The sequence below is a fragment of the Hypomesus nipponensis genome, chromosome 15 (genome assembly GCF_054491055.1).
Source record: "Hypomesus nipponensis isolate SF chromosome 15, ASM5449105v1, whole genome shotgun sequence".
Classification (NCBI taxonomy): domain Eukaryota; kingdom Metazoa; phylum Chordata; class Actinopteri; order Osmeriformes; family Osmeridae; genus Hypomesus; species Hypomesus nipponensis.
In genome coordinates, this window is record NC_140375.1 from 14,907,153 (window position 1) to 14,921,438 (window position 14,286).

General features: G+C 44.6%; 2 protein-coding genes across 4 annotated transcripts in view; both read left to right on the forward strand.

The window, feature by feature from the left end:
* The first annotated feature begins 39 nt into the window (after positions 1-39).
* txndc17 (thioredoxin domain containing 17) lies at positions 40-1,929 on the forward strand. Its single transcript, XM_084674432.1, has 4 exons — positions 40-327; positions 683-764; positions 979-1,054; positions 1,349-1,929. Exons 1-4 carry the CDS (start codon positions 183-185, stop codon positions 1,415-1,417), a joined length of 372 nt encoding a protein of 123 aa, XP_084530558.1. The 5' UTR covers positions 40-182; the 3' UTR covers positions 1,418-1,929.
* A 558-nt stretch (positions 1,930-2,487) lies between these two features.
* Positions 2,488-14,286, forward strand: part of nxn (nucleoredoxin) — a 43,424-nt gene continuing 31,625 nt past the window's right edge. For 2 of the 3 annotated variants that reach the window (XM_084674287.1, XM_084674286.1), the window contains exon 1: positions 2,488-3,011. In XM_084674287.1, the coding sequence (XP_084530413.1) occupies positions 2,703-3,011 (309 nt within the window). In that variant the 5' untranslated portion in view covers positions 2,488-2,702. Of the gene's footprint in view, positions 3,012-9,146; positions 9,224-14,286 lie in introns of those variants that run through there. The other variant, XM_084674288.1, reaches the window with a different exon arrangement.

Below are 14,286 nucleotides of genomic sequence, written 5' to 3' on the forward strand. Positions count from 1 at the left end.
GTGTCACTTTAAGAATATTTGCATATACAGGAAGTACTGCATGCTGTCAAGTGCTCGTGAGTACTTTAGAAGAGATCATAGTGCAAAGGGTGTGCGAACAATCTTCACTCCTCTTCATTTCCAACACCTGCATTTAACCCACAACATCTGCGTGATTCAATTGTTGTGCTGTTGATTCAAGTATGGCTCAATTTGAAGAAGTGAAAGTTCATGGTTACGATGAATTTAGCAAAGCAGTGTCTGAGAGGAAGGGAAAGGATATTTTTGCATATTTTTCTGGAAATAAAGACGCACAGGGAATGAGCTGGTGCCCAGACTGTGTAAAAGGTAAGCTAGTATTCTTTCGTTTGATGCCAGTCACAGTAACCTTTTCTGAATCTGTCTTTTAGCAGAGTAAACATTCACTCTGTCACTACTGTCATTTAAGATGTTCACTGTCTTCCCTACACCTTTGATAACACGCAATGACAATGCAGGTGAGGTGTGCCATACAATTATAGACAGGCTAGTGTTTTTCTGATTGCATACAGGTTATGAACCATTTTTGCAATGGCGTAACCATGCAGAAGGGCTATAAGAATAATAAGTGCTTACCTGACTTTGTATGAGAACAGAAGCCAACCGTGGCCTCAAGTTGCGTATCATTTTCAAAGTGCATATCATTTTATCTCCTCTCCTGCAGCGGAGCCGGTGGTTCGAGGAGAGATGTCCCACCTTCCTGACGGTTCAGTGTTTATCTACTGTCAGGTTGGAGAGAGACCCTAGTAAGTCTTCATTTCCCCCAATTGACTTTCTTCCATTGCAATTCATCCTGATTTAGGCCTAGCCTACTTCTAAATATGACTTTTATTGAATATATTCTATTTGGTCAATGCCTCATTTAGAATAAGAATCGTAATAGTTATGGATTAAAGCAATTTAACTTCTGTTAATTGTATCTAATCTTTTTGCTATGTTTACTTTTGTACATTTACCTAGTTGGAAAGATCCAAGTAATGAGTTTAAGAAGACGCTTAAGCTAAGTGGGGTTCCCACTCTGCTTCGATATGGAACGGTAAGAAGGGCATCATTTATTTTTCAGACACATAGTGTTAATATAATACTTTAACAAGAGATCTGTCTGGTAGAAATCATCATCACCTCATATGTTCTGTTAAAAAAAGGTATTGGAAAGATTATGTGGAAAGTTCCATTTTCGTCCGCTCACTTTTTCAAATGCAACAACTTAACAATCTCATTGAAAAAAATATATTAAAAAAACAAACTTATACTAGAAAAAGGTGAGCTGAATTGTTATTTTATTGGATGCCAGCAGGTAACAGAAATGATGTGAATTTGTGATTTTCAGCCTCAGAAGCTGGTGGAGGAGGAGTGTTTCAAAGCAGACCTGGTGAGAATGATGTTCACTGAGGATTAGAAGAGCAAAATCTTCTCGGTCATCATCCATGTGCTCCCTGTATCTGTACTGGGATGGAAGATGATCCTACCTTTCTCACTAAATTAAATTTCACTACAAAATAAAGTTGTATTCTTTAGGTTCCCATTTAAAATATGTTTAAGAGTCAGAGTGGCAATACTACCAATTGGTGAATGTCTATAAATCTATTCAAATTATCTAACCAATTGCAACCTGAGGCCTTAGTAGAATTGTGGATTGATTTTATACATCAATGGGGATTTGGAAATGTATAAAATAATGAAGGTGTTTTCGATGCGTATGACATACCCCTCTGCTTTGTTGGATTGTTTAGTGTTATGCAGAGGAAGTGAACTGTATTTCGTGATTAGGTTTATAAACTTGAAAGGTAGACTAATGAGTAGGCTACATATAAACTTAAAATAGGCTGTGCTTTCTGTCGTGCTGTGATTGTGTTGACTTGATCATAACAATCATGTTGGTTACGTGAGACGAATAAAATGTCAAATGGATCGGTTGTGATTTTTTCAGCTGTTTATTCTAATATTTAAAATAAACTTAAAGGGTTAAACGTCTTCTGAAGCCTACGAATTCGCCATCTGATTTTTGCTAAAGGGACAGTAGGTGGCACTCATGCCTTGCTATTTAGAAAAGCTCAGACTTTTTTTCTTCTTTTACATCTGATGTCATCTGCTTGTTTAGAAAAACCACGAACATTCTACATTTAGATTTAAATATTTTTAGGTGATGGGTAATTAAATAATAATTGGGTACACAATTCAACAGCAAGCCTATAGACTCATCCTGAGTATTAGCCTATGTGACGAGTCACGATAGAGGCAGCAAGAAAGAAGTCCTGGTTTTAAAATCCCAAAATAATTTACGACACATTCAGTATTGACAGTGGGCTATATTATACTGTACTTATGTATACTACCAACATGTAATATATTGATAGGCTATGCAATATCGCCATTTTATAACTAGATGTCATTAAAGACTTGCGTGATTTTGACGGGGGGGCGCGCAACCACGGTTGCTGAAGAATATAACTAGAGCGCATTCCTGCACACACCTCACTGGTGTGTATTGAGCTGAGATTGAAAGAGTGGTAAAACGGTAGTGTGCCTAGTCTGTCGTGAACACATTTCATCGTACGACAAGGATTTGGCGGTGGAGGACGATTGAGTGTTGGTTGTCAGTGAGGCTTTCCGTTTCAATCTTCAATAGTCTCGCTTAGATAACGGAATTACAAGGGTCTGTTTCAAGGACTCGAGCAGCTGCGATGTCGGAGTTTCTGGTGAATCTTCTCGGGGAGCGGCTCGTGAACAGCGAGAAAGCCGAGGTAGATGTGCAAGCCCTGGGCAGCAAGCTGTCTCTGCTCGGTCTTTACTTCGGTTGTAGCCTTAACGGCCCTTGCAAGCAGTTTAACGCCAGTCTCTGTGAGTTTTACAGCAAGTTCAAAAAATCCTCTGAGCACAAAGACAAATTGGAAATCGTCTTCATCTCATCAGACCAGGACCAGAAACATTGGCAAGACTTTTTACAGGAGATGCAATGGCCAGCATTGCCTTTCAAAGACAGACACAAAAAGGTAAGGAATTAATTATTAGAAAATAGGATCTATGGGAACGACTGAATCTCTGAAAAGATGATACTAATCTGTTTTTAATTTTCACTGACCATTAAGCTGTAAAAAGCTTGCCCATAACCATATTGTATGGTGTATGCTGTATTAACACAGGTGTTGCCTTTACTGTTGATTATTTAGGTAATTTGCACATGCATGTTGCAATTATAGTTGAAGCAGGGTTTAATATGTAGGCGGTTTTGTTACAAATGATGCGGTCTAACCTGCTACACCCCCCTTTCAGTAAATACATGTGCTTGTCTTTTAAATAGGATATCTGGACTAAATCTATGAGACTACTCGAGTGTTCTTGTCTATTAGATGTTATTGTCTGCAAAAGCACTCTCTCTCGCAAACGCATATACTCACACACAGATGAATAATATACCTGTTTTGAGAGATAATAAATTTAGTTCTGAGCTATTTATTGAGTGCACGTGTCCACCAATGTCAGAAAAGTGACCTTATAAATCCAAATCAGTATTCTTTAATAGTAATTGAATTAAAGAAACAAACTACGTAGTCTCTTTAAATTATGGTGTAATTGTAGGCCTAGTTGTATTCCATTATGTTTTAATGTAATTGTAGGCCTAGTTGTATTCTAGTATGTTTTAGTCTGTTAATTTTGGGGTTATGTGTACAATTGTGGATGTAGCCTATTGCAAATATTAACTATAGACAATTGGATTTTTTTGTGTACAGCTTTACAAAATAATCAAAATCCTCGTTTCATTGTTTTGTGTATTATATATATTGATTAACAATTATCAATAGTAGTTCCCAAAATGTAATATTGTGTGTGAATATGTGTGTATACGAATGCATGTCTGTGTTTGTAAAATACAAATTCTATTAAGATAAAATTTAATAAAATTAAGTTTTCATCATCAATTTAGAACACTTAATGCTGGTAATGGTGTTTAGTGTAATTAAAGGTGTGTTGATTTGTTTCAACCTATAGGCCTAACACTACTGTGTTTAATATTATCCCCACTATTATCTTTATCACCAAATAGTCTAAATTGGTCAGTAATCGTGTAGATATTAACGGATGGATAATTTATTTATGTAGTTCTTCTGTAATTGTTTATTCATTCACTCCATAAATAATTATTTCCATCTGTGTTCATTTGTATTCTGCATCGGTTGCGTTGTCCAATGATTCACCTAATTGTATGACTATCAAAATAGCTAATATTATCAAGTGTGAAATATAAAATTGACTTTTTTTGAACAGTTTGTTCTGTGAAATGGCTGTTTGTCAAACTACATGTGTTGTTGTCATGACAGTTTGGTGCATAGAGTGAGGGAAGGGGGATCTCTACAGCTGTAACATCTATTTCACCTGCAGAGAGAAACCATTTTGGTCCTGTGCACAACACGCTCCTCTACACGCAGCAGTGAGCCCGTCTTGCACTGAAATTATTATCCTTAATAACAAATTACAATGAATCCTACAGAGACCGGTGTCGCCATTTATTTGGCAGTGTGTGTGTGTGGTTGCAGCTGCACGCTCATTGTGTCCTGGTAAAGAGGAATAATATGTGGGTGGGAAGGTGGATGGATTGTATACATTGCTGTTGTAGTCAGTGGTGCCTATGAGGGAGAGAGCCGGGATTGTGCAATAATGGGATTTTTCTAAACAAGTTTGGCCTGCGCCATCTTTCATCCCTGTCCTCAGCTGGTAACTTGGCAGCAAAGGACAGTAGTGTGAAGGGTAATATCTCAGCCCCTACACCCCACTGAATGCACTGAGAATCAAATTGTGCACTTCATAATATTAACCTTTATCACATTCTCTTTTCATTGCTCTGAAATAACGGTGTCTTGAGATGGTGATTATGTCGGCCTTCCGGACCATTTTCTTTTAATATTATTTTAATTATTATTCAATTACATGTTCCCCTTTTCTTGCATTCTTTTTACACGGGTAGTCTTTATAGTGAAGTATCTTATATTTCATGTGGCTACTTATTGTCTAAATAGAAGCAAAGTATAACCAAATGTATTTGCTAAAAGTCATAAAATAGGTTATTTCTTTATGGACTCATGGTAAATTTACTCTCACGCTGATTCAGATAGGTGCAGCATGATTTAGATTGAATCAAGGCCCTTCTAATGCGCTGCAGATTGCCAGTGATGGTTTGTGTTTGACTTCATTATGTAGTCCAGGCGGAATAAGGGAGAATTGACGGAGAGATGGGGGTTGTCTCGGGCCAGTCTGGGCGGAGCGTAGCCACAGTGCAGCATTATTGTTGTAAACGCTGGTGGAAAATATCTGCTGTCTCAATGTTTCTATTGTTCCCAATCTGTTCTAGAGACCACTGGAACAGAAGGGATGTCATGTAGAGTACTAGGAGGGAAGGGTATACATTTTGTATGCAGCGATGAGGAGAACTTTAATCTAACCTCTGACCTATTCTTGTTTTTAGGCGGCAGTGAAAATCGTCAGCTTACAATAGTTTATCCATGTGATGTTTCTAATGACAAAATCATGTTTAGTATTTCACCTAGAGCTTTGTGGGCTTCTAAGATTCACTGTTTTGACATCTGAGAGTATTCATGCATATAATGCCTGTGTGTGTTGATGTTCATATTTTATAGGATGGGCAGGGGAGCTGAAAAGCCTCATGGATTGGCAAGGCTTTTCCTGTCCTGTCTTGTGGACCCTTTGTCAATATCTGACTTGTGAAAAGAACATCTACTGTTTGGCCCTTACATAATTGCAACATTTGTATTTTTAGGAAATATTTGTTAATTATTGTATTTTTTTTCCAATTTATTTTTGTGTTACTTTCTCAATAGATCATTCAAATGGTTTACCTGTTCTTTTGTGTCAAAGGTTTACACCCTGTTTACACAGACCCAAGGCAAGATGGCAAAAACGCTGACTGCAGTCCTAAATCAACATGTCTGCATTCAAAGTATAATTTTGACAAGACCTGCTGCAAGCTTTTCTTTGAGCAAGTGTGAAGTCTGGCGCTGAACAACTTGGTCATCAAGGCAGTCTGTTTAGTCTCTGTTTGAAACGTACGTGGGTCCTAGTTTTGGCCTGTGCGCTCATGATGGTAGCAGCCACTGAAGAGTAGCGCCGTGTGCCTTGGAGTGCTCTAATTGGTGTATGATGTTGACCTGGGGGGGAGCTGCGTTGGTATTGTGGGTCTGCGGGTTTTGGAAGTGGTCCACTCCCCCCCCCCCACCCCCCCTCTTCGCAGGCCTTGGGCAGGGTGGGGAGTGAGGGGGGGGGGGGAGTGAGGGGGTGGGGAGAGAGTGAGCTCTGTGGGGCCAAGCCTGCACATCTCCTGGCAGAGCCTGCAATCTTTCTCAATCGCCTCTTTCAGAGCCTCATCGCCCACCTGGCCTCCCTCCACCTCCTACTGTACCTTCACCCCCCTCTCTCTCTCTCCATCTCTCTGTCTCTCTCTCTCTCTCTCTGTCTCTCTCTCTGTCTCTCTCTCTGTCTCTCTGTCTCTCTCTCTCTCTCTCTCTCTCTCTCTCTCTCTTGCCTTCTCCTGCTCTGTGTACTCTGCTCTGTCACTCACATCACCGGGAATGTTTGTTATCTAATCAAGCAGGGATAAGCTTCAGACGCTGAGGAGAAACACGGCCGGTGTTAACACTTGCACCCCAGCCTGTGTAATCTCCATATAATCGCTCTGAAAAGCAATTCTTCATTTGGTTGTATTTGGACAACACATTATGCGTTGTTTATTTACTTAAGCTGTTTGTACTTTGCTATGTCCCTCGATTTCCACTTAATTCGCTGTACTGCCTGAAAGAAAAGCTGACAGTGCCATCTTTACGAGTAAATGAGAAGCTGAGTGAAATCAACTCAGCCCAGTTAATTTCATTCCAGCTGTGGACGACACATGTCATTCATAGCATCAAAGTCATAAAAGATGCGGTTCGCAGACCGTTTAATTACTATTAGCTATTTTCCCTTCTTAGGATTGGCACAACAGAAAAGATCACGGAAGCTTTGAGATGAGAACACCGCTTTGCAGTTTCACATCTGCGAGTGTGTGTGCTTGAGGCCCTATGGCAGTGCGTTTCAGCGAGTGGATGTCTGCCCAGTGTTATAGGAGGTATGGCTGTCTGCTAGCAGAGCGTCGTGGCTAGCTGGCACTGCCTTACATGGCGTGGTACGGGGAGTAGTGGGAGAAACGCTCGTAAATCAATTAAAACCTTCGCCAAGTCTGTGTGAAGGCTTGCTCTGCCAGCAACAGTGGAGACTACATTCTGAGGCAGAGTGTGTGTGTGTGTGGACAGAGAGGGAGTGTGTGTGTGTGGACAGAGAGGGAGGGAGTGTGTGTGTGTGGGCAGAGAGAGAGGGAGTGTGTGTGTGTGTGTGTGGACAGAGAGGGAGTGTGTGTGTCTTTGTGGAGGGGGAATTACAACCCAGTGAGAGAAAGGCCTCCTGTTCATACCCCCAGCTCTGTACTGAAACACCCACATAACCCAACCCCTCCCTGCTTGGGAGCCCTGGCACCAGGGCCACAGCTGCCAGGGGCTGAAGAGAAGGGGCCAAGGGTGCCTGTCATCAGGGTGTCACTGATCCGATGAAAAGTACGCCGAGCCCTGCTCATCACGTATATCAGCCTCACGCCTGCAGCCTGCCTTTGATTCCTGCAGAAGACTGGGGGGGGGGGGGGGGGGGGGGGGGTGAAGAAAAAGAAAAGAAAACAATCTTGCCCTCTTTATCAGCAGGTGATAATGTGCTGTTCCTTATCTGTAAAGGCTGCTTGTGGTTGAGGTTTACCCTTGTAGGGATGCTCTGTGCTTTGTCACTCTCACTCTGAGAATCCCTTCTGGTTGTTGTGTTGCTGTGGGAGGTTCCTTTCTTTGTGCATATCGGCTCACCAACTCAAAATACCGTCTGAAGCATTTGTGTGACATTTACAATGCCCATTGACTTACATTATATTGTAATATAAAAGGTGTGTGTGTGTGTCGGAGTAATGAAGCTATACCGTTGCTGGTCTAGAACGTTGACCTTTTGCTTACCGTTACCTTGAGTAGCAGACGTGCGGTCGAGTGTCTGTCTGGCTCAGCTCCTGAGCCATAATGTCGCTCCATTGTCCTAGCAGCTGCGATCGCCTGTTACCTAACGCAGTGTTTGACAAGAGCTCGCGGGAGGAATGTGGGCAGACACCTGCTCCGCCGAGGCAGTGAGGCCAGAGGGTAGGGAAGTGCAGCGCTAGGACAAGGCTGTGGACCGCCAGCCACGCCAACTGTTGCTTCTCACACCAAGCTAGTGTTACTGTCCTCTTTCACTGGGCTTTGTCTCCTCTTTACTGCCAGCACTGCAATATTGTGAGAGACGACAATAGAGATCTCATCGGAGGTGATGTTTGGGGGGGGTTTAAGTTACCCGTTGAGAGTGACTTGAAAACAGGGAGCCTGTGTGGCTTTTGGAGGGACCCAGACCTCTCTCTCTCTCCGCCACCAGATCGGTTTCTGCTTCTGTTATCTGCCTGCGAGGTACAAGTCACAATGGCTGTAGGGCTGTGACCTCGATCTGTGGTAGAGGAACCAATGAACAGAGACCCTGGGATTGGGCCTGTTTCTGTTGTCCCATCGTGCTTCCCAGCTGGACCTTTTCAGGACTTTTATAATTTTTTACCAGAACTTTCCACAGGACGGTGACGTTCGAGAGCACCAGCATGACCGTTGCTAAACCGCAGTGTCTGCAGTAATGCTCAGACGAGGACAACAGATGCTTGATCGTCTTGCGTACATTATTCCAAACCGAGCCAATTAACACATACTCTCCAATCCAAGTCTGTATTTCCCTTGCTTTTTGTCCAGACGGCGGCTCACATCTATTGAATGGAAGGCCTAGGTCATTATAGTTGGATATTAGTTTCTGGTGAAAGCAACTGCAGGAAAATATCTTGGCCATTGCTTAATTTCCATGGAAATAAACATATGGTTGTTACTTACCAGTCCTCTCGTCTCTAAATGCTAATTTTCTTTCTCTGTCTCTCTCACTTTGTCACTGCCTGTCTCTCACTCTCACTCTCACTCATTCTGTACTAACAGTGAAGCAGCCCCCTAACCGGAGCGGCCTCTTTGTTTTCCTTCCTGCAGGGAGGGTTGATCATGTGATCATCCCATCTTCCACTCATCATCACTTTGGATGTCATCTCCACTGAGGAGGCCAGGGAAGGGAGTCAGTGAGTCACAGACAGGCACATCTTAATGAATGTAAAGGTCTTCTTGAAGGACAGAAAAAAGGGATTTTTTTAAATGTCGACCACCTTACCAAGCCTGTCTCCTAGATGATCTCTCTCGATATGGCGTGTTTGCTTTGCTTTGGTAATGGCAGTAGCTGGCTTTCAGTCTCCAACCAGCTTTAGACTCACAATTCTCCCCAGATTATGAATTGTCTATTTAGATAACCTTCAACCTTCCCCCTTCCACTTATCTTGTTTCTTTCCCCCCTTCTGCATGTCTATCTCACGCTCTGCCAGTCGCCCCCCCCCCCCACCCCCCGATGGAAATGGCAAATGATGATGCACTGCGGTGAGAAGACCCCTCCCCTCCCGCCCCCCCTAGTGAAGTGTTTTCATTGAAGTGTAACGGTGCCTGTGGCTAAGGCTCCTGTCTGAAAGACCCCTGCTATACAAACAGGCCTACTGTCTCAGCTTGGAGCCTGGCACACTCATGTTGGCGCCAGCCCTGCTGTCTTGTCTACTACTGAGCTGTTGCAAGTGGTAGTGAGAGTCTTCTTTCCCCCGGCTGTCTGGTATACAATGGGATAACCCAGATATGACGGCTAGTGATACAGCATGAGCGTCACGGCACCTTCTCTTCACGCTCTGCCTCCATCTACCCTTTTACTGTGTGCTTCATCACTCTCTTCTTTCATTAACAACCTTTGCTTTCTTAACCTCCGTTAAGAAAGCAATTAAATATAATTAGAAATCAGTTTGTTTGTCCCTGTCTTTTCTGTGTAGGTTTTGTGGGGTTGCAGGGTTGTAAGCGGAGGACAGGTAGACATGTGACTAAGAGGAGAGAGTGGTCACTTCCCCAGGCTAATGGTGTAAGAAAGGGGGGGGGTAGGGAGGTCTGCTCGCCTCGGCTCTGCTCTGTCAGACTTTTAAAGCTTGTGTGACAGAAAGAGGACACAGCATCTAATACATCTCTCCTTGAGAGAGGGGGGAGGAAGAGAGAGAAAGGAAGAGGGAGAGAGAGAATTAGAGAGGCCAGGAACGAGCAGAGGAAGGCACAGGCAGGAAGATTAGATGGGAGTTGAGTAGCCAGCACTTCCAGTTGACAGTGGATAATTGTGCTCAAAATTCACCAGTCACTCGCTCAAGCGTGTCTGGGCCTTCACTGAGCCTTCCTTAAATATAACCTCTTGAATAACCTCTTGAATGGGTCTGTAAGATTGCTTTTTTTTCCACGGAGAGCCTCCTCTTCATTGGACCGCGAGTGTCGTTGCTTTCTTTAAGATTAAAGGGGTGAGAAGTTCACTGCAGCTTCACTGTGAAAGGTGAGCAGTCTCGCAACCCTGAAATCACACTCTGTCTCAATCCTTCTGACAGTTCAAAGACCTCCACGGCACGCCAACATACACACGTCTCCCCTGGGAGGAGAGGGAGGTCGAGTTCAGGCCAAACCGACTAATCGCCTTCATCTCGGGAAGCTTACAGCCAATTAGCACCTCCAAAGTCACCAAACCAACCAACCCGGCCCCATTGCTGTCTGGCGTCCTGGCTCAGATGTTCTCCGGGTTTCTACAGATCACCCTACACGGGACTTCTGACATGTCTGACCTCTCTAACTGCCTGGGTTAGATGGGTGGGTGCTTCTAACGCAAGCATGGGATGATCCTGGCTTCCTCAGAGACAGATGTTTCGGGAAGAGGGAGGGAGGGAGGGAGGCTAATCTTAAGCAAGTAGATAATGAGGCAGCAGAGGAGATGGTGTGCGTCTAATAAGGACGGGTGGCAATACACCCCCCCCCCCCCCCCCCCTCCGAAAAAACCCCCAGAATTGTTTTCCATAATGTCAAGTCAGCTTTTTAAGGTCTTGGTTTCAGAATGCCAGGTGTTTACCTCAGTGCCTTACATTTTGAGTGATTGGTACAGCAGGCAACTGCTGTCTTAACTGTGGCGGACTTGAGGGACAAGGAGCCCGATCCAGCAATCACTGCATCTCCATCTCTTTAGGTTTACTAGTTTAACAGCCCACTGTGGCGGCTGGAGAATTTGTGGCTTAACTTGATGTGCTGCTGTTTGATAGGCAGGAGAGGGGGAGGGGGTTGAATTGAGTGACTGTGGTGATTCTGATAAGAACCGCAGGGAATTTTGAAAGATTTTTGGCCGCGCTACTCCCTGCAGTTTGCTGTTCCTGCAGCCCTCCCTCCCTCTCTCTCCAGAGCTGGGTCCCATTTACTCTTGCTTTCTCAGAGCTAGGTTATGAATTCAGATGTCTACTGTTTGAAGTTGTGTAATGCTCTGTCTACTGATTAGCCATCCAAACAACCAATCTACTCTGCTGCCACATTCACTCGTGTCACTGCGTGGCCATGTCTGTTTATTCATACAGGCCACCACAGCAATATGTTCTCCACATAATTGCATTCAATATTTACTCAGGAAAATGGGATTTGGTGATCTCTCCCAATGACAATCCCCTGGCAGGGGAATCCATCCCATCTGCTTTTTTTAATGACCTTGTTATGACTTGTTGGGTTGTCAATGCGTTTTATATGATCTGTTGAATACAACACACTCAAGTCGTAATTTAAGACTGTTGCTTGGACGTTTTTGGACAACTCCGGATCTCATACAAACTTGATTCATACCATAAAGGCATCAGATACATCACATCAGTAATCTATTATTAGACAATTTTTTCAGTGTATTCTGGAGTTACTAATGTGATTTGACAGCCACGGGAAATGAATCCAGCATAAACAATTCTTACAGTCCCTCCCTTTTTTCCCCCTTAGAGATGGCAGCTATCCAGGGTTAAGCCAATACTGATGAAAGCAGAGTACTGTTCAGATGTCTGAAGAATCATGGACTTAGGCTTGTTTGTTCTCCGCAGCTGCAAGCTTTTTACAGGGCAACAATTTCCTCTGATTGCACCGTTAAGAAATGGCACGGAATCTGTAGAATGCAGAGACAAGAAGACCAGGGAACAGACAAGGGGACGTGACGACTGTTCCGAATGGAGGAGTTGCTGCTGGAGGGGGAGGGGGAAGGCTCTGGTTATCTGCTGAGGGAGAGGCAGTCCCACAAAGACCAGGCCGATTGAGGTAGAGACTGAGATTGTTGAGGGTTGGACGATCACTTTATCGTTCTCCGTCCGCAGCCTCGCTTATCGCTCTTACCGAGGTTAACTTGGGATTACAGCGGTAGCACAGTTCCACACTCGCCAACTACCGCTGTAAAATCTATTATTGCTCGTCCCAGTCACCTCAATAAAAAGAAAAACCCACTACACGCATTCCATGCATATCCAACCCCTTAGTTACTCTGAGTCGTAAGTACAAGTTCCAACTTTTTAATGCTAGGGTCTCCAAACAAGCAAATCATCAAGTGAGAAGCCAGGTGATGACTGGAGCCCCGGGCCCCCCTGTAGTGGCCCTGCTGCGAGACAGCCATGCCTCCGTGTCGGGGCCTAATCGCTGTTTTGATTAGTCTTTTGCTCCACAACCGTGTCGACTGAGGGGGGGGAACCAATCCTACGGCTGTGTGGAGTGAAAGGGGCTTTATCAGCTTAAGCCTGTTGTAAGGAGCACGAGAGGTCTCATCTCTTTCACTGAGTGGAGAGTGCCGCCCTCGGACACAAGTGTCCAGGCAATTAGAGACGCGGCAGCCTCAGAGAGATTACTGGCAGGGAGAGGGAGACGCGGCCTGGCCCGCTGCTTTCTTCACGGCCTCATTGTCGAGGCAGGCTCGGCATTCGAACAGTGCGGTGATTGGCTGTGTTCTCAGCAGGCGGTGAAGTGGGAGATAACCTGACTCTACAGGGGTTCCTCTGTGCGCCGGGGCGGAAGGGTTACGAAGGAAAAGGAAATGACGGATTAGCCTGCTCCAGTAGAGAAATGTCTTACTGGAGGAATCCATGACACTACACCGATGGGTGAAAACACTTTCCCCCGCGTTTGGACATTGTCACGAGGGCATATTGAAATAACTGAAGTTGATTCCCCATGAAATCACAGCTGATCCTTTTGTCTCCTACGTTTGTTTTGCTGGGGAACTAGAGGAAGTCATTATGAAGGTGATCTCCAGCCTGGTGAAGGGTTTAGTCCTGTCTGGAGAGTCGGGGAAGGAGAGGAAAACCTAACGCACACCAGACTTATTAACCCCCTCCTCCTTGCACCCTCCCATCTCCACACCCTGTCCCGGTCCCCTCGGTAACGTGGCTCCCTACCATGTCACTCCCCACATGCTCATTGACCCCCCCCCCCCAACCCCTCTGCCCAGCAGGTGTGCTGCTCCTCCTCATCATGTCTAGGCCCAAGGCACTAGCCTACCTAACCCTACACAGCCCTCAAACTCCTAAATACTTTTTTTTTTTTTTTTTTTTTTTTTTTTTACCTCCTTTTTGAATGTGGTCCAGTACAGCTCATCCTGTTTGCGAGCATGTGATCCCGTGGAAGCAGCCTGGGCAGAAGAAAAGGTTAGCTGTGGAGGAGAAGGTTTCATGTCAGGAATGTCAAGGTTTCTGCCAAGTTACCCCCCCCCCCACCTCCCCCCTCCCTCCGTTCTTCTCTTCCATCATATAATTATGGAGCGATGGAGGTATGTGAGGAGCGACTGAAAGCGAGACTGAAAGCGGAGTGTATTTTAATGTTGGAATGATGAAACCTGATGGTTGATATCTGGGACTTGCCAACAAACCCTCACAGTCCACCTGCAGAACAGCCCCCTTCTCTACGTCTCTGTTATCCCCAGGGTCTGGGGCCATCCTCTGGGGGAGAAGATTGATTTCCCCTCCTCACGAACCATCCCTCTTCAGCCCCACAGCACCAGGTGTCTACCCCCTCTAGCAGCCTGGAGCTTCTGCAGATGGACAGAAACCTTGTCAAGAATAACTGGGAGATCTTAGGGCGAGTTCCAGAAGGTTCCTATCAAAGCTCTTCTCTCCCAGATCTTGATATATTGTTTGAAGTCGTCTTTCCTGAATACTGTCTTCACCCCAGTTGACATGTATGAAGGCTAAAAGCGAGGGAGATCTATTTACTTTGTTGTGGTGATAGTGTGGCCACGTTTTGC

Bases quoted from the DNA above. Each gene is read 5' to 3' on its own strand.
- txndc17 (XM_084674432.1), top strand. From the start codon at position 183: ATGGCTCAATTTGAAGAAGTGAAAGTTCATGGTTACGATGAATTTAGC. The intron at 328-682 runs GTAAGCTAGTAT...CCTCTCCTGCAG, and splicing joins GTGCCCAGACTGTGTAAAAG to CGGAGCCGGTGGTTCGAGGA. The intron at 765-978 runs GTAAGTCTTCAT...ACATTTACCTAG, and splicing joins CAGGTTGGAGAGAGACCCTA to TTGGAAAGATCCAAGTAATG.